At 37.6% G+C, this 27,314-nt stretch overlaps 4 protein-coding genes across 4 annotated transcripts; 1 reads left to right on the top strand and 3 right to left on the bottom strand.

Moving 5' to 3' along the window:
- Positions 1–11: 11 nt before the first annotated feature.
- LOC131797992 (E3 ubiquitin-protein ligase AMFR-like) lies at positions 12–8,649 on the bottom strand. The gene is made up of 14 exons (XM_059115651.2): positions 8,334–8,649; positions 8,153–8,245; positions 7,350–7,514; positions 6,439–6,591; positions 6,291–6,331; positions 5,853–5,985; positions 5,193–5,326; positions 4,372–4,482; positions 3,995–4,161; positions 3,752–3,858; positions 2,995–3,120; positions 2,185–2,245; positions 1,368–1,662; positions 12–1,042 (listed from the first exon to the last, which is right to left on the bottom strand). Exons 1-14 carry the CDS (start codon positions 8,508–8,510, stop codon positions 994–996), a joined length of 1,812 nt encoding a protein of 603 aa, XP_058971634.1. The 5' UTR covers positions 8,511–8,649; the 3' UTR covers positions 12–993.
- Positions 8,650–9,085: 436 nt separating this feature from the next.
- Positions 9,086–10,109, bottom strand: LOC131798027 (uncharacterized). Its single transcript, XM_059115696.2, has one exon. The coding sequence runs from the start codon at positions 10,086–10,088 to the stop codon at positions 9,243–9,245; it is 846 nt and encodes a 281-aa protein (XP_058971679.2). The 5' UTR covers positions 10,089–10,109; the 3' UTR covers positions 9,086–9,242.
- Positions 10,110–10,168: 59 nt separating this feature from the next.
- On the top strand, positions 10,169–21,483 carry LOC131798036 (protein arginine N-methyltransferase 7). The gene is made up of 19 exons (XM_059115706.2): positions 10,169–10,369; positions 10,488–10,524; positions 10,694–10,843; positions 10,925–11,033; positions 11,806–11,918; positions 12,145–12,240; positions 12,674–12,810; positions 13,650–13,896; positions 14,362–14,422; positions 14,593–14,662; positions 15,049–15,172; positions 15,740–15,826; positions 15,941–15,988; positions 16,838–16,927; positions 18,110–18,260; positions 18,689–18,774; positions 19,233–19,417; positions 20,059–20,140; positions 20,554–21,483. Exons 1-19 carry the CDS (start codon positions 10,176–10,178, stop codon positions 20,749–20,751), a joined length of 2,265 nt encoding a protein of 754 aa, XP_058971689.2. The 5' UTR covers positions 10,169–10,175; the 3' UTR covers positions 20,752–21,483.
- Positions 20,771–27,264, bottom strand: LOC131798039 (diphosphomevalonate decarboxylase). Its single transcript, XM_059115709.2, has 15 exons — positions 27,072–27,264; positions 26,882–26,952; positions 26,308–26,375; positions 25,892–25,941; positions 25,513–25,629; positions 24,898–24,952; positions 24,586–24,682; positions 24,000–24,047; positions 23,703–23,777; positions 23,354–23,449; positions 22,723–22,851; positions 22,096–22,208; positions 21,471–21,516; positions 21,272–21,337; positions 20,771–20,908 (listed from the first exon to the last, which is right to left on the bottom strand). The coding sequence occupies exons 1-15, from the start codon at positions 27,166–27,168 to the stop codon at positions 20,837–20,839; spliced, it is 1,200 nt and encodes a 399-aa protein (XP_058971692.2). The 5' UTR covers positions 27,169–27,264; the 3' UTR covers positions 20,771–20,836.
- Between the last annotated feature and the right edge of the window lie 50 nt (positions 27,265–27,314).

The raw sequence follows: 27,314 nt of genomic DNA, 5'->3' as shown, positions 1-27,314 counted from the left end.
TGCAGTGATCATCACTTAATAACTACCTTCTTTTATTTACAAATTTAACAACAAAACTATTGAACATACATACCACAGAGTTTGTATTATCTTAACCCCATGAAATCCCAGGAACTATTCAAAAGGCTTTTCCGCGCTTTAAGAAGAAAAACATTCCAACATAACGTTATACAATTATGATTATTGCAACAGTTTGAGCCATTTAACATTATCATTTTCATACGAAATTTGACAACATAAATTTTCAAATTTCAACGACTTTTCAGCCTTAGAAAACAAAACTACCGTATTTATTAGATAAAGCACCCGAATAAGCGCCCACCTTGTTAGTGCGGAAAGTAAATAAGCGTCCAGCCTCGAATCAGCACAAGGATCACATTCAGAGCCTCGATTACAACACAAGGGTCATATTCAAAGTTTTTCGAGGTTCCTCAAGATAATATCAAACCCGATGCGTAGGTCTATTAATTTAGTCGCGTGCACTATAGAACAAGTAAGGTATCTGCCACGGAGTAAAAACAATATTTCATGATTTGTTCTGTCATACGACTAAACTGCATACTTCTAAATGCACACTATGTGAGCTACACTCAAGTTTTAGTCTAAGCTATAATTTGGTTTCGTTCTAACCTATGCAAAATGTACCCAGTAATAGATGGATGGGCAAGTTTAAAGGTAACTGCGATTAAGCGGAACTGACTTAGTAAAGTCATTTAAATACCACGCCTTGAGTGACTTTTACCATCGATCTACGAAAAATATCTTACGCCCGTTTCCTCAAAAGGAGGATATCTTTAATTTGTCTTTGAGTCTAAAGTTGGTTTTTACTGAGTCATAAAGTTGATTAAATTGTTTGTAGTTTCTTGCACTCCCCAAAGGGATTTTCAAAGTTTAACAGCAGCCTGATGTTCATCTTCCGGGCTACAACTGCCCTACCATCTGGAACGTTGGCATCAGCTGCTTCCACTGTGAGAGACTGTCACTTTGCGTCAACTACTGACTGGATTCACTCTGATTGGAGACTTCTTTGTCCATAAAACGCCTGAAAGACGTAACAAGATTGATATTGTGTAAAGAAACCATTCTATTGTTTCGGAAATGCCAAATAAAGTCGAAAGCATACATGTAAAAAATATTTAAAAGTTTAAGTCAGTTTAAAATCCCTGCGGCCCATCCTGAAGTTTATCTAGATTTCTATCGCACAAAGTGACTGGAAGAATTGCTAATCAAATACCCTTGCAAAGCACAGTGGCCCATTGCAAGTTGGCCCCAAATCTTCCTAACACTCCATTACCTTTCTAGACCAATAAAATCTACATAGATCCTAAGATAGTTTTGTATTCTTCATTTCTGACTTTATCACTCACCTCCTTGCCTGTTGAAGCATCATCTCTTTTCTCTTTAACAACAGGGACTGTCTCACTGAAGATTGTGTTGAAAACTCCATCAGAGATGGCGATACACTCCTGTATCTCTCTCCCGGTGGTGTTTCATTAGGTGGTGGGCTCTCGTCACGCTTTGGACGCTGCTCCAACGAGGCAGCCTCTTCAAGTGCCTGTTCTCTCATCACTTCCGCATTATTAGATGCTTCTGTGCTGTCTTGTTCTGTCTCACTTGTAGAGCTTTCAGTTTCTTCAGGTGTATTTGAAGGTGTCAGTGAGTCTGAAATATGAGTATGCAAGGATCCATAAGCATATCTACGATAAGTGGCAAGAGTTTCGTGGGATGCTAATTTTTCCCACCTGACTGCATTGATGTTCACTTTGCCCCACCTCACCCAAATACACTTTTGAGTTTGAGGACCTGTTTACATGGAGGTGGGGCACCCCAGGTAGGTGAAGTGATACGCCTAGGATGGGTAACCCATCTGTCCATAAAATCCCTTAACTTATGTTGATCATGTTTACAACACACGTGGGGCAGCCTGCCTGGGCAGATTGCCGCAGATTGTCCAGTATGAGAGGTAGGGTAACACTGTCAGCCAGGGTCACAATTTGCCATGTAAATGCTGCAAGGTGGGATTAGGGTAACCTGCCTGGCCAGGGTCATGTTCCTGTTACATTAACAACAACTTCTAGCAACTTTGGCTTGGGATCCCAGGGTTAGATGATTTATATAGAAATTAAATCATCTTCCTTGGAATATCATCCAGCCTAGCACAAAAAGTCTTTTCTGAGCACATACCTGGGTGTGCTATCTGAAGGAGCTCTGAATCCTCTGATTGTTCCTCAGGTGGTGTCCAGACCTAAACAAGGCAAATTAAGCCACAGTGTTAAGATCCAGAAATTAGGATAACCTGTGAGTTGAAGCACGACCTGTGAGTCAAAGCATGACAATCACATTAACCCTTTAATTCCCAAGACCTCATTGCTAATTCTCCTTACTGTCTTCACAGTGATTCTCATTATGTTAGTTTGGAGAATTTGGTATTGGATCAATTAGTAATCCCATAATTGATATTTTTCTTTATTCTCATCACTTGTTTGCATGACATTGTACAGATAAAGTAAGGAGAAATTCTGTCTTGGTCACCTACGGGAGTTAAAGAGTTAACTACTGATGGAAAGAATAAACTCTATTTGGTTCACTTTTCTTTCACTCCTTCAATTTCTCAATAACCTTTTTTCAAAGTTCATGCACATATTTGTATGTAAGCATGCATACAGGCAAAAGCAGAATACACTGAAGAAACCAGATTTTATTCCCCTTTGCCATCTAAGTCTCTTAGAAGATACCTACATTTACAGTTTCAATTCACCCACAATATAAAACGTAACGTGCATGAATTTTACATGTGATTGGCACGTGCATATTAACAAAAGGACTTTAAGTTCTTAATATGGTTAGAGACTTGCCATTTAAGGAGATTGTAATATTTTAGCTTGGGATCTTTAGAGAAAGTTATCTTGTTGTCACTTTGTTTATCATTTTGGTTCCCAGTTCAAAATCCTCCCACTTGCAATATTTCAATTCTAATTGAGGGACATCACTTACAGAAGGCACTGCTATGTTTCCCTCCAAAATATTATCAGTGGTGACCTCAAGGGAGTGAGTGTGTCTTAAGTCCTCCATAATGATGTTGAATGGCATATTTGGAAACATGGCTTGTACTTGGTGTGCCTAAAGATAAACATCACACCATTCTTAGTCAATTTTAAATAGGAAATTGACAGCAGAGTGAAATTATCCAATGACCTAAATACTGGAAAGGAACCATAGTTCTAACAGTGAGTAATGCTTGGATGATCTTGAATCTGACGATGACTTTCACTCGGCCTGGTCATCCATCAGTAAATCTCATAACTGATTACAATACATTATGAACAAACTGTTGCTCCTTGGCTCATTCCGATAAATTGCACAATAAAAAAATGGTTAAAAGGATTGGAAGAAACAAAAACAAATTATTGACTGAAAATCCTTAATTATCAAAAACTGGATCTTTGGATAATGCAATTCAAGAGTTTTCATTGGCTTAGCCATCATGGGTTATGAGCCATTATACTATGCACACACATGAAGACAAGTTAAAAGGGAAGTATTTTTTGTACATTTTAACTGTTACAATCCCTTTGTTCTTACAAAATAAAGTTGGGAAGATATATCTCTATTTTGGGGCATTTTTAATAAACCAATTATTCCACTACCAATTGTTGGATATGAGATGATTTTAGCCAATGAGGCCTTGTTGGCTATTTGTCATCTCATATCCATTGTATGCTCATGGAGTGATTGTTTGATAAAGATTTACCATAGCTTCAATGCGGCTCTCTGGAAGTTGACCCTCAGCTGCATTTTCCACTCCAGTGTGCATGACCTCCACAGAGAAGCTTGGAAACCAGCTGGCTATCTGAGAACCTAAAGAGAAAATATGGCAAAGAATGGTTTACTCTCTTAATTACCAAGTAACAAGCAACTTGTCTAAAGTGGTGTTAAATCACCACCATCCCAGTCTGACTATTTGGCCATTAGGAGCAAATGGCTTTAACCTTACCATCAAAGTGGAAAAAGTGGTTTCTTCTTAGCCCACGCCCCATCATAAATGCAGCCACTCCTCTTGATTGCCTCTGCTCCTCCTGCTCAGGCTGCAGATCGCTGGCAAGTGACTGGCGGCAGGTAGGGCAGGAGGTGTCATTCTCCAGCCACGACCTGAGACAAGAACTAACCAAAAAAAAGTTCTTGATCAGCATTTTAACCATCAATGGGTGTTTTATCGAAAACAGAAGTAATTCTTGTTACCATATTGAGTACTGAAGAATTAACAAGAGATAGAAAGAGTGTGTACATTTTGCTGTAAAAAGGACAGTAGGCTCAAGTTGGAATGCTCCTCATTGGAAGAAATTAATTTGAACAATTCAAACAATTTCATACTTATGGAAAAGATGACCACATGGTAGCTTCCTTGCTGCAACCATGGAATCCCAGCAGATGGCACAATCATCATTATTCTTAATCAACTCTTCTTCTGTTGCCAAGGGAAACCTGAGGATCATATGCAGACAACCATCAATCAGATGTCAAATTAAACAAGTTGCATTCAACAAAAATATACAAATTTTGCCTGTACCACTGACAGAGGTGTAAAATGATTCTATAAAAAATAAAAAAAAATTCACCACTGCAGCAAAATTATCACCTTTCATCTGCATCTCATTACTGCACATGTAAAATAGTAAGCTACATGGTCACATTTAACCCTTTAACCCTTTCACTCCCACAAGTGACCAAGGTAGAATTTCTCCTTACAATATGAATACAATATCAAGCAGGCAGGTGATGAGAATCAAGAAGAATATCAATTATGGGATTATTAGTTGATCCAATACCAAATTCTCTGAACTAACATCATAAGAATTGTATGGCAGATAGTAAGGAGAACTACTAATTAGATCTTGGGAGTGAAAGGGTTAACTCCCAACATCCAATTGTTAATTCTCCCCTCTAGCAGTTACACATTTCCTTGTAAATAACTTGCGAGAATTTGGTGGTAGATCAAGGTAACAACTTCTACCTGATACAATTGAGTATTCTCATAACCTGTTTGCTGAAAAATGCATGAATATTGTAGGGAGAAGATACTTGTTAATCACTTCTGGGAGTTAAAGGGTTAAAATACATTTAAAGGTTCATCATGTTACACCTCTTATTTTTCAAAAGATGTTTCAAATCTATAATCAAACTAGACAAATTACCTTGACTCCATACACTTGATAATCCTTACATAACTCCGATGTTTTGCCAGCTTTTTCTTGATCCCATAGAAGAGGTGACGAAGTTGCATACACAACACCAAGCTGGCCATGCTTAGGAAGATGTTTGACCACAACTATGAAACAAAAGAATACAATTAAATATAAAAAGTGAAAAAGTCTGCTTTTAAATACCACAAACAGATATTTTGTTTATTGGATGGTTCTGCAAGCACAAAAAAAGAGAGAGAAAAACCTTTCAAACTTGTAATTTTGGCCAGTCTGGATAAGTACAATACAGTAAAGCTTGCACAGTCATAACCAATGAGGAACTTTTTTTATTTACAAGAAATTTGTTAACTGGCCGCATTTACAGCAAATGAAACACAAATACAAATTAACTTTCAAAAACTTCCACCTGTTGTTTGATTTTACCTCAGTGTTTTCCAATGGTTCTTAAAATTTCATGTCTTGTCAATTATCAGAATTACTATCAATAAACATTTGTGTAATTGTAATTTGAGTAATAATTATCTTTGTGACACAGCACAGATTTCATTGGATATCATTTATCTCATTTACTGCCCAGGGGAATGGAACATTTAGGGGCACATTTACTTCAAACAGAAATACCAACAGAATTAATATTTAATTCATTCTCACCAACATGTGAAGGTGATGAGCAAAGTCCACAATGTACAAGGCCAATTCCATCATCATGTCTGTGTTGTAACTCCATGTGCTTCTTCCTTCCCACATACTGGTATGACCTATATCCCACAGATGAATGCCATACCTACAGGATATAAAGAGGTTTATTGGTAACAAGTATGGATACTGTGAATCAAATGAATTTCAAATTTTGGACTGCTTTATTCAAGATTAGAGATGGGAGCAAGGGGTAACTATCCTGGTAATTTTCATCCCTGAAAATTTTCTGAGAAGTGCCTGTCTAAGATAAAGTGCCATACAAACACCTCAATCCACCTCAATCACAAGGTCACTCACAGCTTGCTAGCAGAAGAGTTTAAAATAATAAAGAAGAACAACATCATCACATGCATTTTATACTTATCATGTAACTATCAAAATAGAAATTACCTTATCAGACCATGAACTATTTTGATCAGTAACAACATACACTGAAAAATAAAATCATATACTGTGAAACTTCTCATAAGAAAAGATAACATTTAAAAATCAGTAATCATCTACACAAAGTAACTGCAAAGATAGACTATATATGTACCTCAGCCAACATGAATGTGAAAGTGTGTATGCCATCTGGCCAACCAATAAAAAGACAGATGAAGAACAATCCATTGCAACATAACACCAAAGTATTGAGTAAACCAATCACTTTTGCATGAGACCAAGGAGACGTTGTCGGTGAGAAAGACAACTAAAGGAAAAAATTAAAGGGGTATATTTAGTGATAAACTTGCTTAAAAATCTATTAATTGTAAGCAGACACCCCTCTGACCAGGAAGAAAAGAGCCTTCATAGTATAATGATTAACTGTACCATTACCTAATATTATACAAGAAAATGTAGAATGAAGTGTGTGGGCATAAAGAACATTAAGAAAAAAAATAACAAAATATAGAAGAAACAAAAGCCAATTCAGCTTGTTTGTTCACTATGATGTATCTTCTCATGTTCCTCTGTAAATGGTCATGATTCAATCATTTCTTAGAACCAGGAAAAACATTTCCTCAATATTTATTTCAACTGATAAAACATATCAGCTCAGGCAAGTGGTGGTAGAATAATAATTCCTTTACTTTGTTTATACCCTCCCACTCCCTACAAGGACAGAATACTCATTAGAGAAGAACAATTGTTCTTTCAAAATTCTCTTGAGATGTCTGCATGCCCCATAAGAGATTGAATCATAATGTAAGTGATTTTCAAAAGACTATGGCTTTGTTATATCACTCTCTGTTCACACCATGACCCTTTACCCTGAAGTCCAACGTACTGATTCTGACACGAAAAAAACAAAAATAAACGAAACAACAATCTAAAAATAAACAAAAACTTCTCAATAATTTCAATGTGATATCTGAGGGTATGGGACACAAAATTGCCCTCAATTAAGCTACCATAGCCGGCATAATTCAGACAGCTAACAATCAAGGCAAGACACTAATGACTTACATATTCAAATCTGTCTTTACAGAGCTGTGTGAACAAATGAAAGAAGCCGAGTAGAGTAAACCAAGCTGTCCACCACATCACTTCATTGAATTTCTGCACATTTAGAACTCCAAAGATGAAAATAAACTTGTAGAAAATAAAGTTCCAGAATCTGTCTTGAATTTGCTGTAAGACAAAGACCAAAATCCGTTTAAACTCTCCACATGGTTTGGTTAAAATGTTGTTCATATGTGAACCAATCACTTTAGACTGGCTCTCACAGGTAGACATCCAAACCTCAAACCACAAATGGAACAAATATTTGAGCAAGACTGAAGTTTAAGATGGCCAATATTTAGCTCACAAGTAAAACCAAAGTCTGCATTTGTAAGCTTCGTCATGATGAGCGAATTGATTACGGTGTGAAGAAAAAGTGAGCACGTTATTATGGTTAATGTATACACGTTTGGGTAAGTTTCAAAATATCTTTTCAAAATAAGTAAGAGTAGGAAGTCTGAGAAAACGTTGGAGTGCAAAGGAAATCGATCTGGATCACTACCGTTCTCCTAACCTTTTTCTTCTCACGAGATTGAATCAAATCAAACATTATATAATTTTATCAATTTAGAAGGAAGGCAAGATGCGCAGCTAATTAAACAAAAGATCAATAGTTGAAAGTCGACCATAATTACTATATTCTCGAGGAGTTACTTGTTGTCCGGTCGGTCATTTTAGCGGGTGTACAAAGCTTATCAAGCCTTAATTAGGCTACGGTTATAACTTTCAGAAAACATACCATTCTAAACTGTCGTTTTATCAGTTACCTGAAGTTCACTGGCGCGAAGATCTCCAAATACAACCCTTTGGATAATTTTCCCGAACAAAAACAAACAACAGTAGGCCATGTTCAAGTTCGACTAAGGGAGTAAAATGCAAGGGCAAATATTAGAGGAATACTCAATTCTCGGCTAAAAAGCACTTTAGTAAAAGCGAAAAAACACTTACCCAAAAACAAAAATTATCCTGAGACATAAAATCGTAAATATTCAACTTCTCCTTCTCATCAGAACCAACAGTAACATTCAATGCGTAGAGAACGGCCGAAACGAACAACAACACGCTTACAGTCACATATGATTGCAGAGAGGGAAGAGGCAGTTGTTCGAGAAAAACCAACGGCATTTTCCCTCTAGATATGATGCAACTCAAAGGATGTGAAAAACAAACGTATCTAAAGCAAAGAAGAGAAGGGAAGCCTTTACAGTGCCCACGACCGTCGAATTAATCGCGACTTCAGCATTTGTCTGAGTGGTGCGTGCAGCAAAATGGTGACGTCACCATTTCTATGGGGACCCCAGATAGGGCCTTTTTGTTGCAGCAAGGAGGGGTAAGTCACAAAAATACTTCTCTGCAGATAATCAATAGCAAAGTTTTAGGGATTTCGGTCATATCGCGTGTCTGAAAAATTCAGTATCTTAAATCAGAGAAATACTAGCAATGAAAAAGACTTTCAAAAGCAGGCTTCATTTTTTGGGAGGGAGGGGTAAGTGGGGCAAAGGCAAATTCCTATTGCCATCAAATTGAATCTATATTAAAGTTCAATCTATGAACAATCTATGATTCAATCTATGAAATCTATGAATCTATGAGTCACAATATCAAGATAAAGGGTACCAGGGTGAAGCTGCCGATAAAAATAATTAAGACCTGTCTGGCTTCAACTCTCAATCATTTGTAAGACTACCATTGAGTGTCTTTTAATCTACAACCTCACTTTTTAAATATATTTAGAAAAATAATGTGGTATGTCGGAAGCATAGGTTATTATTACTGTCTTGTGACGTTCCCCCAAAAGGATTACAGGATGGTTAGCAGAATTATTGAACACAAAATTTCAGCATGGCCTTATTTTTCTCACATTCTACTCAGGGGTCTTAATTCATCATCATCATCATTTCCATTTATCTCTGTTATGTACTGCATAAGTTCTGTGTAGTGTTCTTCAAGGTCAAACTCGGGTAGTTTACTCAAAGCTACCATAGCCACCCTTAAGCAAATTGAAGCAGTTAATCCCCAAATATGGAAGGTCGAATTTTCTTTTTGGCTCTCGCCTTCACCTACACCTGTGTCATACAAGAAGAAATGAAATTCAAATGTCTTGCCTTTGAAATTCATTTTATCACGTTTATGTGTTTCTTTCGAAAGGAAAAACTCCAGAGGGACCTCAAACGTAGTCTGAACCTCGGAGTTGTTGATTACTAAGTCAAATTGTGACTTTACGAGGCCAATTACCGGATACACGTACATCGGCCTTGCTCTCGCACGCGATGTCAGTGGACTCAATACTGCAACGACTTGTACTATCTCCGGAGATAAACCAACTTCTTCGTGAGCTTCTCTTAAAGCTGTGGCTACAATGTCTTCATCGTCATCTTCTTTTTTTCCTCCAGGAAATGCAACTTCTCCTTTATGAGTGGGTAAATGCTCAGATCTCAATGTGAGAAGGGTATAAAGCGATCCCTCTCTGATAAAAATTGGAACAAGAACTCCTGCGGTCAGGAACTCCGGATTTGTTTGAACTTCGTGGGCAATTACGTGTCTTTTTTCCGCATATTTTTTTACTCTACTGTGGCACAAGTCCAGTAAATGAGACTGATTTGACGGGGTTTTCATATTGCCATCTAGAGCTCCGTCCATTCCTGTGAGGTCTACACCGCTATTGAATGTAGTAGAGGCTATAAAAGCTGCCGTATAAACCATGCGCTCCTCACTATAGTCTTATACAACGCGTAATTTCATTGGCCAGGAGTACAGAATCCAATCAAATAACCTGTTAGAAAAACCCACATGTTGTTGGGAATGGTCTCTTCGATCTATTTGAGGAAGTTGTGTAAGTTTTCTTCTAAAATAGCTAAGAGATTTTACGGCTTCTCTGGTCGGTTGAGAAGCGAAATGTTTTTACAGAGGTTCAGTCCAACTACAGGAAGCATGGAATGGGTCATGGAGGATGAATATTACGACATGAGGAATGAAATCGCGAGGTAATTTAGGAGATCGTTACATTCGTGTTTGACAGGATAACTGTAGTGTGGAAAGTGAAATACGATCGAGCCAGAGACAAACTCAGCGAAGTTATTCTCTTCCATCTTTCTTCCACAGATCGTCTTATGCAGACATGCTTCACGATGACGAGAGGGTAGGATTTTGATAGAATCCTATAAGTTGCAATTGTTGAGCAAAAAAGAGACACTTATGAAGGAGTTTCTCAGGACATGTTCAGCTAGGAAAATCACTCATTAGATCCGCTAGAAAAGAAAAAAGAAAACTGGTTGTTTCTTAGATTTTTGTATCCTTTTTCGCTGTAGAACAAAATGTACTATCAGGCAACCAAAGACGCTGTCAAAAATATCAAAGCTGCTGGGAAAAAAATTCACATGCTAGATATTGGAACAGGGACTGGACTTCTGGCCATGATGGCTGTGAGGAGTGGGGCAGATGCGGCCACTGCTTGCGAGGTAACCAATCACCTTTTTAGTATGCATGAAACAAATTGTGTTATTCTGGATTCTCAAATCTGCTTACTTTGTATTTGCCAGGCATTTGAACCTATTGCTAAAGTAGCTAGTGAAATAGTGAAAAAGAATGGATTTGGTGACAAAATCTCAGTTATTGGGAAACGCTCAACTGAATTATCAATGGAAGAAGGTAAAAAAATTCATCATTTTGATAGATGTAATAGTAATTATCTATTGTGGGTGGAATATGGTGCGGAGTGATAATGACAATGATGATGAAAATTGATGATAATTGCACTTGAAACCATTTTTACCAGGCTTCGGTAACTTATTCAAGCCCTGGCCAGGGTCACTGTGTTGTGTTCTTAGGCAAGACACTTTACTCTCACAGTGCTTCTCTTCACCCAGGTGTACAAATGGGTACCGGCAAATGTGCTGGGGGTAACCCTGCGATGGACTAGCATCCCATCCAGGGGGGAGTAATAATACTCTTAGCCACTTCATGCTAAGAAAACTAGAGTTAAGTACTGGCCCCATGGGCCACTTGGGCCTGTATAAAGGCTTTACTTTTTTTACTAGGTAAGTTATTGGTCATCCTCAATACAGGTCCAAGGATGGTCAATAACTTACCTATGTGTTACAAGAAGTATTGGGTCTCAGCCTTGGGAAGTTACTGCAGCATGATTTTAGAGATCTGGAAGAGCATCAGAGAATTGGAGAGAATCATCTTGTAAAGAGAATTAGAAATGATAGTACTCGATTAATAAATCTTGTCAGTTCTATATATACCTTGTAGTATTCAGATTTGGTGGGCAATGCACTTGGCAGCTAATTAATATAATTTGTACATCCTGCAATACTCATAACTGTTATTTCAATTAATGTAGTGGGTGATTGTTTTTACAAGGTGCTTATAGAAAATTCAGTTTCAATTGACAAGTAATTGTTGGTTTTTCTTACAGATGGAAATTGCCAAAGCAGAGCTAACTTACTAGTAACAGAACTTTGGGATACAGAACTTATTGGAGAAGGTGCACTACCAACTCTAAGGGATGCTTGCAATCGCTTACTGGAGGTATAAATTTTCTTAATTTTGTCAATAGTAAATAGGAAATGTAAATGGTAAATTTTGTTTTCAGCAAGTATTTTTTATTTCCTTATCTTGTTTGCCTATGTTACAGTCCACAAAACAGCATGACTCTTGAAGTACTGTAAATTGTCAGAATCAGGTTAATTATAGAATCTGAGTTTGCTTTTATTAAAGATGTAGCACAAAATTTAACAATGATTTATCTCTATAGCCAGGATTTGTCAGTGTCCCAGCAGCAGCTACAATTTATGCTCAAGTTATAGGAAGTGATGCACTTTGGAGTATGCACCAGTTAAATCCACAGCAGGTAGTAAGAATGCCTTAACAATTGTAAATCGCAGTTTGAGAAAGGAGAACATCACATGTGTCTTTCTTTTATGAGTATGAAAAAAGGCAAACCAAGCCACAAAAGCAAATGAGAAGGGTGGAATTTGTGAAATTTGAATTAATTTCTTCCTAGCCTCCTTGTTTGGTTGATTTTTATAATACCCTGCTTTGTTACTGGGAGTGAACAGTGTGACATGCAATATATATTATACTTGTAGGCCTAGTATACATGTATGAAATGTTTTTAACCTTATGTCTTGTTTTGATGTATGTCTTAAGTAAATGTAGTCAACTTTTCTAGGTTATTGATGGCTTGAACTGAGGTTGCAAGTGACATTTAAAGACATTTACACAAAGGTAGCTCTGGTAGAGCTAACTTTGATAAAACTCAGTTGTAAGTTCTTTCTGCTCAGATGTTAGACAACCAAGATATTACCTTACCTGCTGATATGAAAGATTGTCGTGGGACTGCAAGTGGTTTTGATCTACATGTTGATGAGCTTTCTGATGAAGAAATTCATATTTTTACATCACCTGTTCCAATTGTTAGGTAAAATCCACATCCAGAGTCATAATGATGTAATGTTAATTTTTAGATAGGGAGATTTAAATCAAATGTCAGGATTTAGACATGCATAAATGCAAGACTGGCTGGTAAACTGCAGTTAAAGCTGTTGCCAAAAAGAAAAAGCTAAAATCAGCTGTGCTTCAATGGGATAACTGTTGCAGAAGAAAAAAAGCTAAAATCAGTTGAATATGCTTTAATGGGATAACTGTTGCAGAAGAAAAAAAGTTAAAATCAGTTGAACGTGCTTCAATGGGATAACTGTTGCAGAAAAAAAAGCTAAAATCAGTTGTGCTTCAGTGAGCTTGAACCAATGGATAACTGACTTAACTCAGTGTAGTGCTTATACTAAATGTCCTCCAGAAAGGAATCTGCTCATGGATGGTGCTATTTGATAAAAAATTATATTCTGACTGGTGAAAGAGACAACAATGAAGGAATATTAATTCGCCAGTTGTTGTCTTTTTCACAGGTCACTATGCTAAAATTGAACCAATTGTTGCCCCCCCCCCCCATCTTAATCTTCTTGTTTTTTGTGTCTCTTCTGTATTTACTACACCTGCCCTCCATATTCGCACTGGCTAGCTATTACTTAGGTTATTTTCACTACTGCTGTTCATCACTGCGACAATTGCTAGATCATGTTTACTTAGGTTATTGTTTGTTCAAGCATGTCCATTCTAAAACTATTTTTTTCTCTCATTTCAATGTTGTGGTTGAATTTGCTTTCTTCTCTGCTTCCTCCCTGTCTTTGCCATAAATACCATGACATTATTTGTATTAACCTAACAGCATAGTCATTGATAATAACCTTCTCTTGTCAGGGTTGAATTCTGTAGTGGATGTCAGTCAAAGAATACCCACTGCACCAACAGAGTGTCAATACCAGAGACCAAAGACAAAGTTGACAGTGATAAAACAGTGTCTCATTATCATGTTGAGGCTTCAGTCACCCAGACAGGTCCTGTACATGGAGTGGTCATGTGGTGGTCTTTAGATATGGACATGAATGGTGAAATTATCTTGTCAACTGCCCCACGCTGGGTACACCCTGATGGCCACAAAAGACAGGTGTTTAGAGAGTGTTGTTTTCACTTAACCCTTTAACCCCTAAGAGTGACTAGCATCTAATTTCTCCTTACAATATCACCACTGAATCACACATTTAAGTCATGAGAATAAAGGAAATGATCACCAACCAAAGAAACTGCTGATTGTTAGACAAATTCTCCTTATCAGTGCTTTAGTAAATGTATGGAGGACTGTATAGAGAATATGAATACTGATGTTAGGGTGTAAAAGGTTAACCTTTCCTATTCTCAGATTTGAAAACTAATTCTCCTAACCAATACTGCATGTCACTTTGTTGGATGTTCTTGAGAGTTTATTATGTCTGGCAATTATTTTTCCCTAAGAAGATAAGTTCTGTTGATTCGAAGATTGAAGAGAGGGTGGTATTTAGTTGACATATATCATCTATTACTATTTTTTCAAATGAAATTAATTATGGGTTTCATTTCTTGTTTTGTTTGATAGTGGAGAGATCATTGGATGCAGGCTGTCTATTTCTTAAAGACACCGTTGGCCATGCAAGAAGGTGCCAGATTTGAAAAATTTGAAATCTGATAATTTAACAGCACTTACATTATCTTTTAAAAGGGTTTAATGACATTAATGGTAAAAACCCTCAGCAAATTAGTTGTTGTACTCCAAAAAATTGATAAGAATGGGACAAATTTTTGATCAACTGAAATTTCTCCCCCACAGGTGACAAAATAAATGTTCACTGTTACCATGATGGCTACAGCATTTGGTTTGATGTCACACCAGTGAATAGGTATGTCCAACGCATAGTGGCAGAGTTTGATTACTTCAGACCCTCTCATTTCATAGGGAGCTCAATTTATTGAGGGGTCTATTTGTAAGTGTTTACATATTATCTTCATGCTCTATCAAGCCTCTCTTTAAGAGGTATTTGTTCACAAGGTTTCAGTAGGTTTACTAATTTATCAAACAGGTTCACTCTGGATCATGAATTTGTCATATTTGTGTTCCCTGTAGTTTTGTACATCTAGACCCTGGAAAAAGAAACTAATCGTTATAACTGGGGCAAAATGTATATAATGTTTGAGAGTAATGTTGACCTCATTAGCCTTATTATGCAAAGATCTGAGTTTTACTATGTTATTAATTGTGTGACGTATTAATGTTTTGTGTATTCAGAATTGTAACAACAGTTGATCGTCCACTCTGCACGTGTGGTGCCCATGTCACCTGGAGTCGTCACAGATTTGCTATGTTGAATGACAGGCAAAGATCACAGGCTTTTAAAGAGGCATTGAGACAGGTTACAAATTAGTTCTTTGAACCTCTTAAACAAGTACTTTAAGTCTTGTGCCCTAACCCCCCCCTTCCTCCCTCCCTCCCTCCCTCCCTCCTTATGGAGTTGAATCCTTAATTATACAGGTCATTGGTCTCTTAGTCAAATTGGTAAATTGCATTGGGAATCTGGACAGGCCCACTGGGTGATACAATTTGTTTAAAGACATATTGAAGACAGATGCTCTGTGTAGTAAACTCACATTCTTGAAGTTCTGCTCTGATCTTAAGCTGGCCTCAAGCTGGATTTGTCTCTAGTTCAACAACTCCATTTCACTACAAAATTAACCTACTGGTAAATGTTTTGCCTCTTGCCAGTTCAAGGTTTGGTTTATTATTATGTGATAATTTTAGAGGAGTTCCTGTAAACCAAGTAAAAACAGCTACATCCTACGTGCATTTCCACTGTATTAACCAGATGATCCTCCCACTTTTACCCATTCCATACATATGTTGCAGGGGAGTCTACTAAATAGAAATTGAAGGATAAATCTAATAAGATCAGTTACCAACAAGATGTTTATTTTTTTGCCAGTTGGTTGCAGAGGGTCATTCTAGATGTTTGTGTATCAGTGATGGGTCACTGCTTCCTGTCATGGCAGCTAAACTCGGTTTTGAGAAGGTAACTAAAGCAATTAAACAGTGAATTATGAAATGTCACCCAAAACAAAAAACGTGGATGTAGATCAAAAATGAACTGGTGATGAAGTAGTAATTACCTGTGTCTGTCTTGTAGGTCATTACAGTAGAGTCATCAGTATTATTTCAAAAGCTTCTAAAGAAGGTGAGTTGGAGCTGTTTTTATTGTTAAGGAGGTCTCAAAATCTCCCCTATCTTAGTTGACTGATATATTCTGTTTTGGCTTATTTTGAAAATGCTAAGCTGGGTTGGTACACGAAATTAGCAATATCTTTATCTTTTTGCTGTGCTGCTGTAACTTTGATTTCCTCAAACTCAGTCAAACCAATCCCTTTACTTCCTGTTGTGTTTCACATATTTACATATGGCTTAATTGTTTTGTTCAGTTTACTTAAAATAACCCACTACACCCTAACATCAGTATTTATATTCTCCATACTATTTACAATTTATGTCCTAAGGTGCTGACAAAGAGAATTTGTTTTAAAAATCTAGAGCTTCTGTGGTTGGTGATCATTTCCTGTATTCTCGTGATCTTCATGTTTGATTCAGGGGTGTTCCTACAGGGAGAAATTAGATGCTAGTAGCTCCAAGGAGTTAAAAGGTTAAGAAAAGTAACAACAGCAAGGAAATAACTGACTGTTTACCTCCCCCTTGTGGAGGCGCGGTGGCCTCATGGTTAGTGCGCTCGACTCCGGATCTGGTGGTCCAGGTTCAAGCCCTAGCCAGGGTCATTGTGTTGTGTTCTTAGGCAAGACACTTTACTCTCACAGTGCTCCTCTTCACCCAGGTGTACAAATGGGTACCAGAAAATGTGCTGGGGGTAACCCTGCGATGGACGAGCACTAGAAAACCGGAGTTAAGCACCGGCCCCATGGGCCACTTGGGCCCGTATAAAGGCTTACTTACCTCCCCCATTACATTTATTTCTCCCCAATGGCGTCTCACTGAATCGTTACACCCTTTCACCATCTCGTTTTTCTTTCTTTGTCAGATTATGGATTTAAATGGAATAGCTGACAAAATAGAGATTCTTAGTCAAGAAGAGTCAGATCTGCAGATTAGGGACTTATCAACTGTCCAGGTAAATTGAAATAAATATGATCACGTATCATGCACAGACAAGAAAAAAAATCATATTTAATGGTAATTGTTTTTTCCTGTCGTGGACGTGAATGTATTTGTTTAACCGTTGAAGTTTTTTAGCTTTTCATCCAAAAGCCGGGTTTAAGTGCCAGTGTTTCAACATTTACATACTGACAGTTGTATAGCCCCTACTGGGTTCTTAGGCAGAGAAAAAGACCGAAAAAGCCAGCAAAAACACGTGAGAAAAATTGCGGAATTTGTAAAAGAAAAGAAAACTTAAAAAAAAAGACGACGCATTATTTTACTATCAGGATCTCACAAAGTCCTTCGAGATATTGATCCAGCTTGTTACTCAGACGCTCTCCGTAGAAAGCTCGGCTTAAAAATTCGGGTCAAGCGCGGCCAGTTATTACAAATCGTCGTAGAGGCTTATGAGCGCCTGAGTAAGTCCGAGTTTCTCACGTGTAGGCTTCAAGAACTAGTTGAAAAGCATGTGATAACATTCTTTTAAAGGGATGACATTTTGCACATGCTTCTCAAATGGTTTTCACATGACTTTCACAATGCGAGGTTCACGTGAGAGAAGTGTGAATACTGTACTCGATCAAGACTGAGCTTAGATTTTACCAATGCGAGTGCATGAGTACATGCACGCACATTACATGCGTCTAGTTTATTCAAGTAGTTTGGAAGCTGGCAATTTCTTTTTTTTTGTTTTGCGCCAAAAAAATATGAACGAATGAATGAAAAGTTAGACAGCGTCTGGCCAATTTGAGCGAGCGAGATTAATCAAAAGGATTTAGTATTGGCAAAAAGACAAAACTATAGAAAGAAATTCCTGAAACTCGCTGCGGCCTTCATTGAGTTTATCGTCTTCAAAATATTTTTTGTGATCCTACTACTGTGAAAACATTTTCTTACAACAGGAAATGATGGAATAATTAAACTGGTCACAATTTTTACTTTTTCCTACGGAATCTCAAAGCGGGCGAGCGGGTAGACATTTAGAACACAGGAATCATTTCATCTTGCCTACTCGCGGAGAAAGCCACACCATAAAATCATTTTTATAGCCAGTGGCAAGATATTAATGATTTGTTGTAGATGTCTACAATAATTATTCCATGCTGTTGTAGCAGTTTACAAGAATCCTTTTGATGTCTGTGTATACTCTTTTCAGGTTGATGTTATTATAGGTGAGCCGTTTTTTACAAGTTGCCTGTTTCCGTGGCACAATCTATATTTCTGGTACGCGGCAGCCAGTGCCGCTAGAGTAAGCAAACCAGCAGTCAAGATATTACCTAAGGGTGCAACCTTGAAGGCAATAGCAGGTGGGTTAATGGAAATTACCAAAAGATATTGGCCAAAAAAAAGTCTCGTATGTTTCATTCAATCCTTTTGTTTCATTTGTTTGTATGAGGTAAGGTTAGTCACTGAATAAGTGCTTGCACATACTGTAACCAGCCCAAAATTTATTTCTCTTTTGTGGTTAAATCGAAACAATCCACAAAGAGTTGTCAGGGAAGAGTACAAGAGGTTTGAGGGGGATGCGTCGGGTGTTCTATGCTCGTAGTTTTTACACGGTTTCGTTTTAGTTTCTCTTTCCGCGGCATGTAACTAGACACTCACCAAAGCATTTTAGATTTTTGTTTTGTAGAGAAGATTACCTACAATATATAATCGGTTCACTTTCTTTCTGAGCTACCAACCTCAAAGAGCACAACCCTTGTTCAGGAATGTTACCTTTTAACTTTTTTAGTGGAGTTTGATGACCTTTGGAAATTTCATGCCCCTGTGAATATCGTGGAAGGATTTGATATCTCACTGTTTGACGAACTAATAGAGGTAAAATAGACTTAATAAACTTTTGCATTCGCATTAAGTCATAAGTTAGATTGCCATTTGAAATTTTCAATGCATCAAAGGGAGAAATTGATATCTCCATGTGCGAAATCGCATCCTGATCGAAGAGAAAAGGAACTGAGACTTCACTGCCTTTCATTTTATTATCGCAGTGAGCCATTTCAGAAACACAGATAACTTAAGTCTTGCGGTTAACGGAAATGTATATAATTTTACCTCGTTTCTCGAGTTCTAAGAAGCTACACGTGTGGCATCTTAACACGCTAGTCTCATTTCATCCAAGATGTCACGCAAGAAACACGTGCGTGTCACAGACATTCTTTTCTCGTGTGCGCGTGAATTCTCGTTCCCCTTATCTAAATCGCTCGCGCTCTGTTTGATCAAGTGCCAGTTGGGCAGGCTAACCAGAGCCAGTTCGACTATCGATTGTTGTCTTTCAGGGATCAAAACTTACAAATGAAGAAATCAACAGTGAAAGTAGTGATGGGATAGCACTGGAGCCTCATCACTTGTGGGAGTATCCGTGCCATCCTCTAACACAGGAATTCACCCTAATGGAATTTGACTTCACTTCAAATATACCAAGCCAGAAAATGGCAAGCAAAGGAGAAGCGAAACTTACGAGGTTATTAAACAGCTACGGTTATTTACCAGTTTGGAGTTCTGTTAACCCTATAAACCCTAACATCAGTATACCTATTCTCCATATTGTTCGCTATACATTTATTAAGGAGCTGACGAGGAGAATTTGGTTAACAATCAGGAGCTTCTTTAGTTGGTGATCATTTCCTTCAATCTTGTGACCTCAAAGTTTGATTTAGGGGTGATATTGTAAGGAGAAATTAGATGCTGGTCACTCTAAGGGAACACAGGGTCGATATTGTCCACATCTCTGTGCAACAAATTGCGTTTCACGCCCCTTCAGTATGGCTGTCATTCATTCATGTGTAATGTTACTCCTATAAGAAATGTTTAAAATCAAACACGAATTTAGGTAGGCAGTTCACGGTGGGTTAAAATCAACGCACTGTCTGATTTTTACCATTTTGATGGAAAAAACAAACAGACAAACAAACATACAAAAGATACATGAAAACATCGTTGTACTTAAGTGGGTACAAAGAGGGAAAATTTCACGATGCAGAGACTGAGAGCTGATTTGACGAAAGAAGGATGACTACTTCCTGTCAGTAACAATTATATACTTTCGAACATCCAAAATTTCCCAGTTGTAAATTTATTCAGGGTCTGTGTCTCTGTTATTAGGCCTGGTACTTTTCATGGTGTAGCAATCTGGATGGACTTCCACCTCAATGATAAATTAACCGTTACTACAGGATTACAACAGGTGAGACATGACTAAATCATTATTTCCTTTATTTTTTAAGAAACATTAATTTCATTTGTTTGAGTTAAGAGATTTTGACTGAGTGTGCTATAGCAAAAAATTCTAAGTAATCACATCAGCCGATTACGACAAAGGGTAACATAAAAAATTAAAAGAGAACTCACAGCAGAAACATCTAACCACAAACTTCAGAAAACTCGAGTGGCCAAGTCGTGTTTGGCTCTAGTTTTGCATCTGATTGGTCAATTGAAAAAGTGGCGTGATATTTTCAGGCCAATCAGAGAGCATTGTAAAGCAAAAGCAATGCAAAACCAGAATTCTTCCGACACCCCTGGAAAGTTTCTCTGTTTGGTTAAATTGGTTTTGTTTGTTCAAATACATGATTGATCCACCGATTTCTTCTTTGCTTACAGAAACAAGATGGTGCAGAAGAGATGTCCAAATTAAACTGGGTTCGCCACACAAAGCAAGGAGTATACTTTGTGAAGTCACCAACTAAGATTCACGATTTAACTCTTGCAAATGAAAACACTTCTTGTATGAGCTATGATGTCAGTTTTGAACCAAGCACGGGAGAAATAGATTTTAACTTTCAGTTACAGACAAGCTAACGAAGGAATAACGTTACAGGCGTAGAAAAAGTCTCTCAAAAGCGTCTATCTTGTTGGAGTTCTTGGAAAGACAGTACTTGTTATGTTAGGGTTTGGGCAGCCCATTTTCATCAAGAAGGCTATGTTCTTCGCCCAGTTCACTTGGGCCACTGCCAACCTAAGAGAGAAATATCACTAAATAATAATAATTCATTACTGTCACACTGAGTTACAAAACACACACTTTCGCGACACGGGAGAGTTCATATGCTTATGCACTTAGAGCACTATTTCTCCCTTTGTATTCGCTTGTGTTCGGGGCTTTCACTAAAATTGAAAGTTTGTCACCAAACATTGCTTATAGCTGATCTGTGACGAGATACTGTTTTTAATGAAAAAACGTGGAGTTGTAACCAATTCCTTTACGCGGAGAGAAATGAGAAAGCAACAGGCAAACTTTGGCTTCTTAGGAGTGTGCCGCGCCGTGCTATCAGAATGGTTCAGTTTGTCAAAGATGAAGAACAAAGGATTACATGCTCACCTTTGTTGAAATAACGTACTTTACAGCTCCTGGAGAAGGTTCAATAGTAATCGACTTCAAAAGATTCTGCAAACCGAAAAAAAAATTTGTGAGCTTAACCCTGGATTAAAACTCGAGGGTTGTTTACCTTAAGTGGGAGTTTGTGATATCAGGAGCATGTAATCACTGTGCTACCCTTCACACGACAAATACATCACACCTTGTTTAAATCAGTTTGAGATTTTACTTCCATTCCTTGAATAAATCTATAAATGGAAAAATAGATGTTAGAAAACGCACGCAAAGGTTGAAAACCAAACACTGTGAGAACAGGGCGACCAAACTGCAACTACGCGTGTTCCACGAAGCGCCAAACTTCGCAGCATCAGTTGGAAATCCACTGACCTTAGTGGGGTGCGGCGGATTAAGTATTCCCTGGTTGAAAAAACCTTGGTGTGCAACTCGTGAAGGCACTTTTTTTTCAAAAAGAATCTCCTCGCCAGGGCAGCGCGAAAAATGTGTTGCAAGGACACCGGACAAATACGCCTAAGAGTAACGATGATGGACAAGCAACTAGTCAGCCTCGTTCCAAAGCTCTCGGTCAGTTTTCAAGATAAAAATACCTCTCAACCTTAAAAATCAACCGCTATCTTGGAAAAACAATTGGACCGAGAAACACCTGGGGCTGAGGTTAGTACTCAAATGGAGAGAGAGAGTGCGAACAGAAAAATCACTAATGAAATACTCCCAAGCTCCGCTTTGCAAAGTAAGACGTAACAAGCTCAGAACTGTTATTCCAGATGGCTAATTTATTGTTTTCTCTGTCACTCATCTGGTTTACTTACCCTTTGTCGGTTTCTGGAGGAAAGAAGTGTCTAATAAGCGACGAAATTTCTGCAATATCTTTTTCCATTACAAACAAGAACGCGTTGGGTCCGGCATCAAACGTGTAGGCAACCTAATGACGCGGAGAATACAACAGAGTCCGTCAGTAGTACCTGGTGTGGTTTGATCCGTGCTTCACTAAATCAGACCTTGTATCTGCTTCTGTTCAGAGATGCAATCTGAAGTTTTCCAGTTTAACAGCCTAGTTATTTTATTTTAGTCTGAAACCAAAGGATTTCGATACGAGGCAGTTTGAGAATGTGGTGAAAGACTCTCGGGAGAGATTTAGAGTCACGCCCACCGCAAACGCGATTGGCCAATTCTAATTGCTATGCAGATAAAAGGACAAAAGAGCAAATATTGCGCGCACGGTAGAAGGCACACCGCATGAGTTCGATTGGCGTTAACGCAAAAGGAGTTCTAAGGCGATTCTTATAATCTCTGATGTGCGGTTATGTTTTCTACGCAATAGGATTCAAAGAGACCTAAATAGTTCTTCAAGTAAAACACAAAAACGTTTCAAGCAGCAACAATTGTAGAATGCAAAAATGGACAATTGATCACACACTAACCAAAAGTTTTATTACCTTAAGTTGACCACAGAAGTTGTTGTACAGGGTAACCAACTGAACTATACTGTGTGAGGTCTGATTCATGTATGGTGGTGCGATGGGAGGGTAGGTGTCCTGGCACACTGCATGCAGCTGATTGCTTTCCTACACAAGAACAAAATTATCCCTTGAAACGTTCTCATGGACTGAACACATTCCACATGTGAGCAATATTTAACCAACTATGTTGAAACGTTCACATTCAACGCAGAATTCCGCGGAGGTTTCTCTCTTAGCATGCAATGGAAAAGTCCCGCAACGCCACAATGGTAGAGAGAGTAATTTGGTATTATCAACAGAGTTTGTAACGTAAATTAGCCACCGTTAAGAGTTTAAAAGCTGACGTTTCGAGCGTTAGTCCCTCGTCAGAGAGATTGGATTGGATTCAAATGTCAGCTTTGTAACTCTTTACGGTGGCCAATTTACGTTATCAACTCAGTTGATAATACTAAATTACCCTGTTATACTCTCCCACCGACGCAGCACCACAGTTTCTTTAGAAACTTACCACCTTTATTCAGGTAGTAATGAGAGCTCTTTTCCCATCGCGTGACACAGCAAAGAATAACCGAAAAAGAATTTAAACAATCAGAACAAAAACTATTACCTTCATTGTAGTTTCTGCAAATATCTCAAAATCTCTCTCCGAGATTGCTTTCTTCATTATCTTCATTCTCTCAGGAACACAAAACTCAGATCTAAACTGGTAAAGAGCCCAAAATGTGTAAACGTGTTGGTATACGTTAAATGGTTGCAAAACCACCACAGTGGTAGTACACTGTGGCTTTAGTGAGGCTAAAATGACAGATACGACCTCCAAGTTGAGATCCTCGTTGATTTGGGGCCTTTATACGAATTCTCTTTTCTAACTGCTGTACACCGTTAATTGGAAAGGCAAACGTTACACAAATGTTTGCTCTACCCCAACTGAGGCGTGAAAACTTGTCAGGGCGTACCTTAAGTAAATCACTGGTTTCTACACTTCTTTTCATTCCATCAGTACTACTTGTGCCTTTTTTGTGTTCATTGACCTAGAAGTGAGACAAGGATGTATATCAGTTGCGCCAAGAAAAATTCTCGGATCCATTTTATTTTGTTCTTGAAGATGTTGACTGACCTCAAGTGCAGTTTAGCTCGTTTTGCCAATAAGTATGAGGTACTTAGTTATCAATAATCCTTGTTTAGGGAATTGTATCATTGATTTTCAACTATCGTAATGTACTGTGAAATTGTCTCTCTGTCAATGGTCTTACCACCAGAATAAGTACCCTTAAACCTGGCCAATGATCTTCAGTAACAATCTGAGAAACAAAAACAAGATTTTCTATATATTGCTGGAACTTTAAATACTGAAGTTCGTGCTTGATCTTCAGCGTTTCAATATGCAATTATCAAAATGTTTTTGCTTAACCTGTTGTGTATATCAGTACAGGTGATTTCTACAAGGAATGGATGTGAGGGCAATAATTTTGAAACAAACCTAAAATAAATCATGACCTGTGACTCAAAATTTTGAATTGCGATGTACTGCAAACACCAGCATATATGCCGCAACTCTTTTCCCAAAATTTTGGTAACAAATCAGGGGAGTGGCTTATCTACAAGAACATCATGAAAAGCTTGCAAACCAGCAAAATCACATATCGTATTTATGGCAAGTTTTTTTTCTAAAACCCCAATTACCTTTGTGTAAGACCATTTTCCAATTTCTCTCAAACTGTTGGATGCATGCTTTTTAATCTCTTCAATGTCTTATTGTAAACCAATATCTTATGAAAATTTCTTTGTAAATTTCTTTGTTTGGACCAAGGGGTAAGAAACAAACAATGATATGATTACCTGTTTAGCAATGCTGTCTGATCCATCCTCTGCATCACCTTTTTCCCACTCAACAAACCCTCCATACATACTGCGGCAAGCACTTCCTGACCCCTGCCTATAACATCACAATAAAAACGAAAAAGGGAGACAAACAAGCAATAAAAAAATCAGCCATCAGAATATGTCATGCCCTTCAGTCTTTTGGGGTTTCTTGAGTTCTCAACAAAACCATTCTCTGTAAAGTTTATGGTGGTGACTTCGTCTACTCATGAAAGTACACATCATTATTGTTGTTTCTTTCTGTTAGTGGAGGAGGTTCAGTTATCTCACCTTGCTATTCTTGAAAGATCACCCTTGACTTGAAGTAATCTTGACAGAGCAAAAACTGTGTACAAAAATTACCATCGCTATAATAAAATTGGAATGTATACATACTGACATTCAAAGCTACACAACTTTTTGTGAAAATTGGAAAGTCTGAATGTGTGTGTGTGTAAGAGTACATCAACTTCATTTTTCTGCTAATTGAAAGAGTACCTGGAGGTTAACATTAAATAAGCTTAATTCTTAACCCCTAAGATTGATGTGCATCTAATTTCTCCATACCCCATCCCTGACTCACACATTAAGGTCAAAAGAATAAAGGAAATTATCACCAACTGAAAAAACTCTTGGTGTGAAACAAGTTCTCCTTGTCAGCACCCTTGAAAATGTATAGAGAACAGTATGGAGAATATGTATACTGATGCCAGGGTGTCAAGAGCTAATGGTTTTAACACTGAAATCAACATCAAGAGGTCAAAGTTTGAGCCCTTGTAGGATCATTGTGCATGACCTTTTCATCTCACTGTGTCTTCCTAAACTCAAGAGTATAATAAGTCTCCTGTCTCAAAAAATCAAACCTTTGTGTGTGTAAATTTACATGTAGGATTCTTCTTTTTCTACCTAGGCAGGAATATCCAGCAGCAGATGAAGCCAGACCTGCAGCAGTAGGGAAGTTGTTCTGTGAGCAAATGTGAATACAGCAGTCCTTAAGAGACTCATTGTGTGACAGCTTCCTCACTGAAAAAGAAAATGATGTGACTTTTATAGCAGTGTTGATCAAGACATCCTCCATTTGAGACTGAACAGATACAATTATTTCAAATGTTTCTCTGACTGAAATTTCTTCTGAGAAAAGAGTAGATTAATTCAAAAACTTCCAATTTTTAAAATATATTATACCATAAATAAAAAAGATAGTTATCATAATTGGATAATAAATCCATTCATTTGATTGCATATAAAAAAACTCCAATGGTGACTAAATCAAACCAGAACTCACTTGTTGCTAGACACTTTTGAATCCGTGGCATTTCAGCAATGTTATGCTTCCTGAATAAGAGGGAAAAAGTGAGTTACATGCATGTGCCCTGGAAATTATAATTCATCTTGATCTCCTTTTTCTTATTGTACAATAATACTATATTTAGGGTACACTTTTGGAATGTGGCCTTGAGTTTCAAAACTGCTGTATAAATGTATTAAAAAATTTGTTTATCATTGGTGGAAGACTAACATGTAATAAAGCTTGGTATCTAATACCCCAAAATAAAAAAAAATGAGAATTTAACTCAATATCAATAAAACTCAATATTCCTTTTGTAAGGATATCAGAGTCTTACTGCTAACAGGATGTTTTAAAATTCCTATACAATGAGTCTTGATACAAATCTCATCTGGTATTATATGCTACCAAACCTTCCATTGAGCCAAATACAATCTTCAGAAAAATCCTCACTAACTGCAACAGTTGTAGAAGAATGGAGCTAAAGTAAGAACAAACCACAGATTACAATAACTAATCTTCATCTTGATCTTGGTCTTTAACTTGTTGGTACAAAATTGTTTATCTATTTTATTCTTAGTGTAGGTGCTGGGGTGAAAATATCTTTTGGCATGGGTTAATAAATGCTGTGGTGTACATGTTGTGAGTCCCTCATCGGTTTGAGTTATGTTCACCTGACTTACTACCATTAGCCTTGTTCCACTTCCTCAAAACATCAACTTTTCAAACTTGGCGACTGCGGTTTATCATTCATATTAACTCCTTGACGATAAACAACAAGGTTTTTTCTTAAATCCCTGTCAACACAGCACATATGTTTCTAAAGAAACTATAAAATTTGGTCATGTTGATTTTTTTCCTGACCACACTATATTATGAAAGGGGACAAGCTTGATATTGACGTTTATGCTGGTGTTTTCAGTTATAGACAGTTTATGTGACCCGACCACTTTTGAAAACAACAAAAATATTCGAAATTTACGTTACCTCTTTCTTATCAAGAGTTACACTTAGTGAAGAATTCAAAGGTAGAATAAGCTGTTCATTTCTTTTTCCCCCTGCAACATAAAATTTTTTTTCACATTTCAGTCTTTATCGTTTTTGTTTTACAGGAAATAAGTATAGAATTTTTTTCAGCATCTGAAAGCTATCTGTAAATTAATTATATCTCACTTACAGTATTTTATGATGGCAATATTGACTGGGGCTTGACAAGTAACCATGTTAACACCATCAGACTTCTTAATCCGTTTTGCGCAAATTTCGTCCGCCATCTTAGATAAATCTCGGTTGGTACTGGAAATAGTATTCACCACGTCATGTAAGAGTGTTTCCCGGCTCTCTATCCATAAGTTATATTATGAAGGGGCCTACCTTTGTCTTCAGTATAAATCACCCTCAATGATTACATAGTTGGATA

Source organism: Pocillopora verrucosa, chromosome 3 (genome assembly GCF_036669915.1).
Source record: "Pocillopora verrucosa isolate sample1 chromosome 3, ASM3666991v2, whole genome shotgun sequence".
NCBI classification, from domain to species: Eukaryota; Metazoa; Cnidaria; class Anthozoa; order Scleractinia; family Pocilloporidae; genus Pocillopora; species Pocillopora verrucosa.
This window is presented reverse-complemented; position numbering and strand designations above follow the sequence as displayed.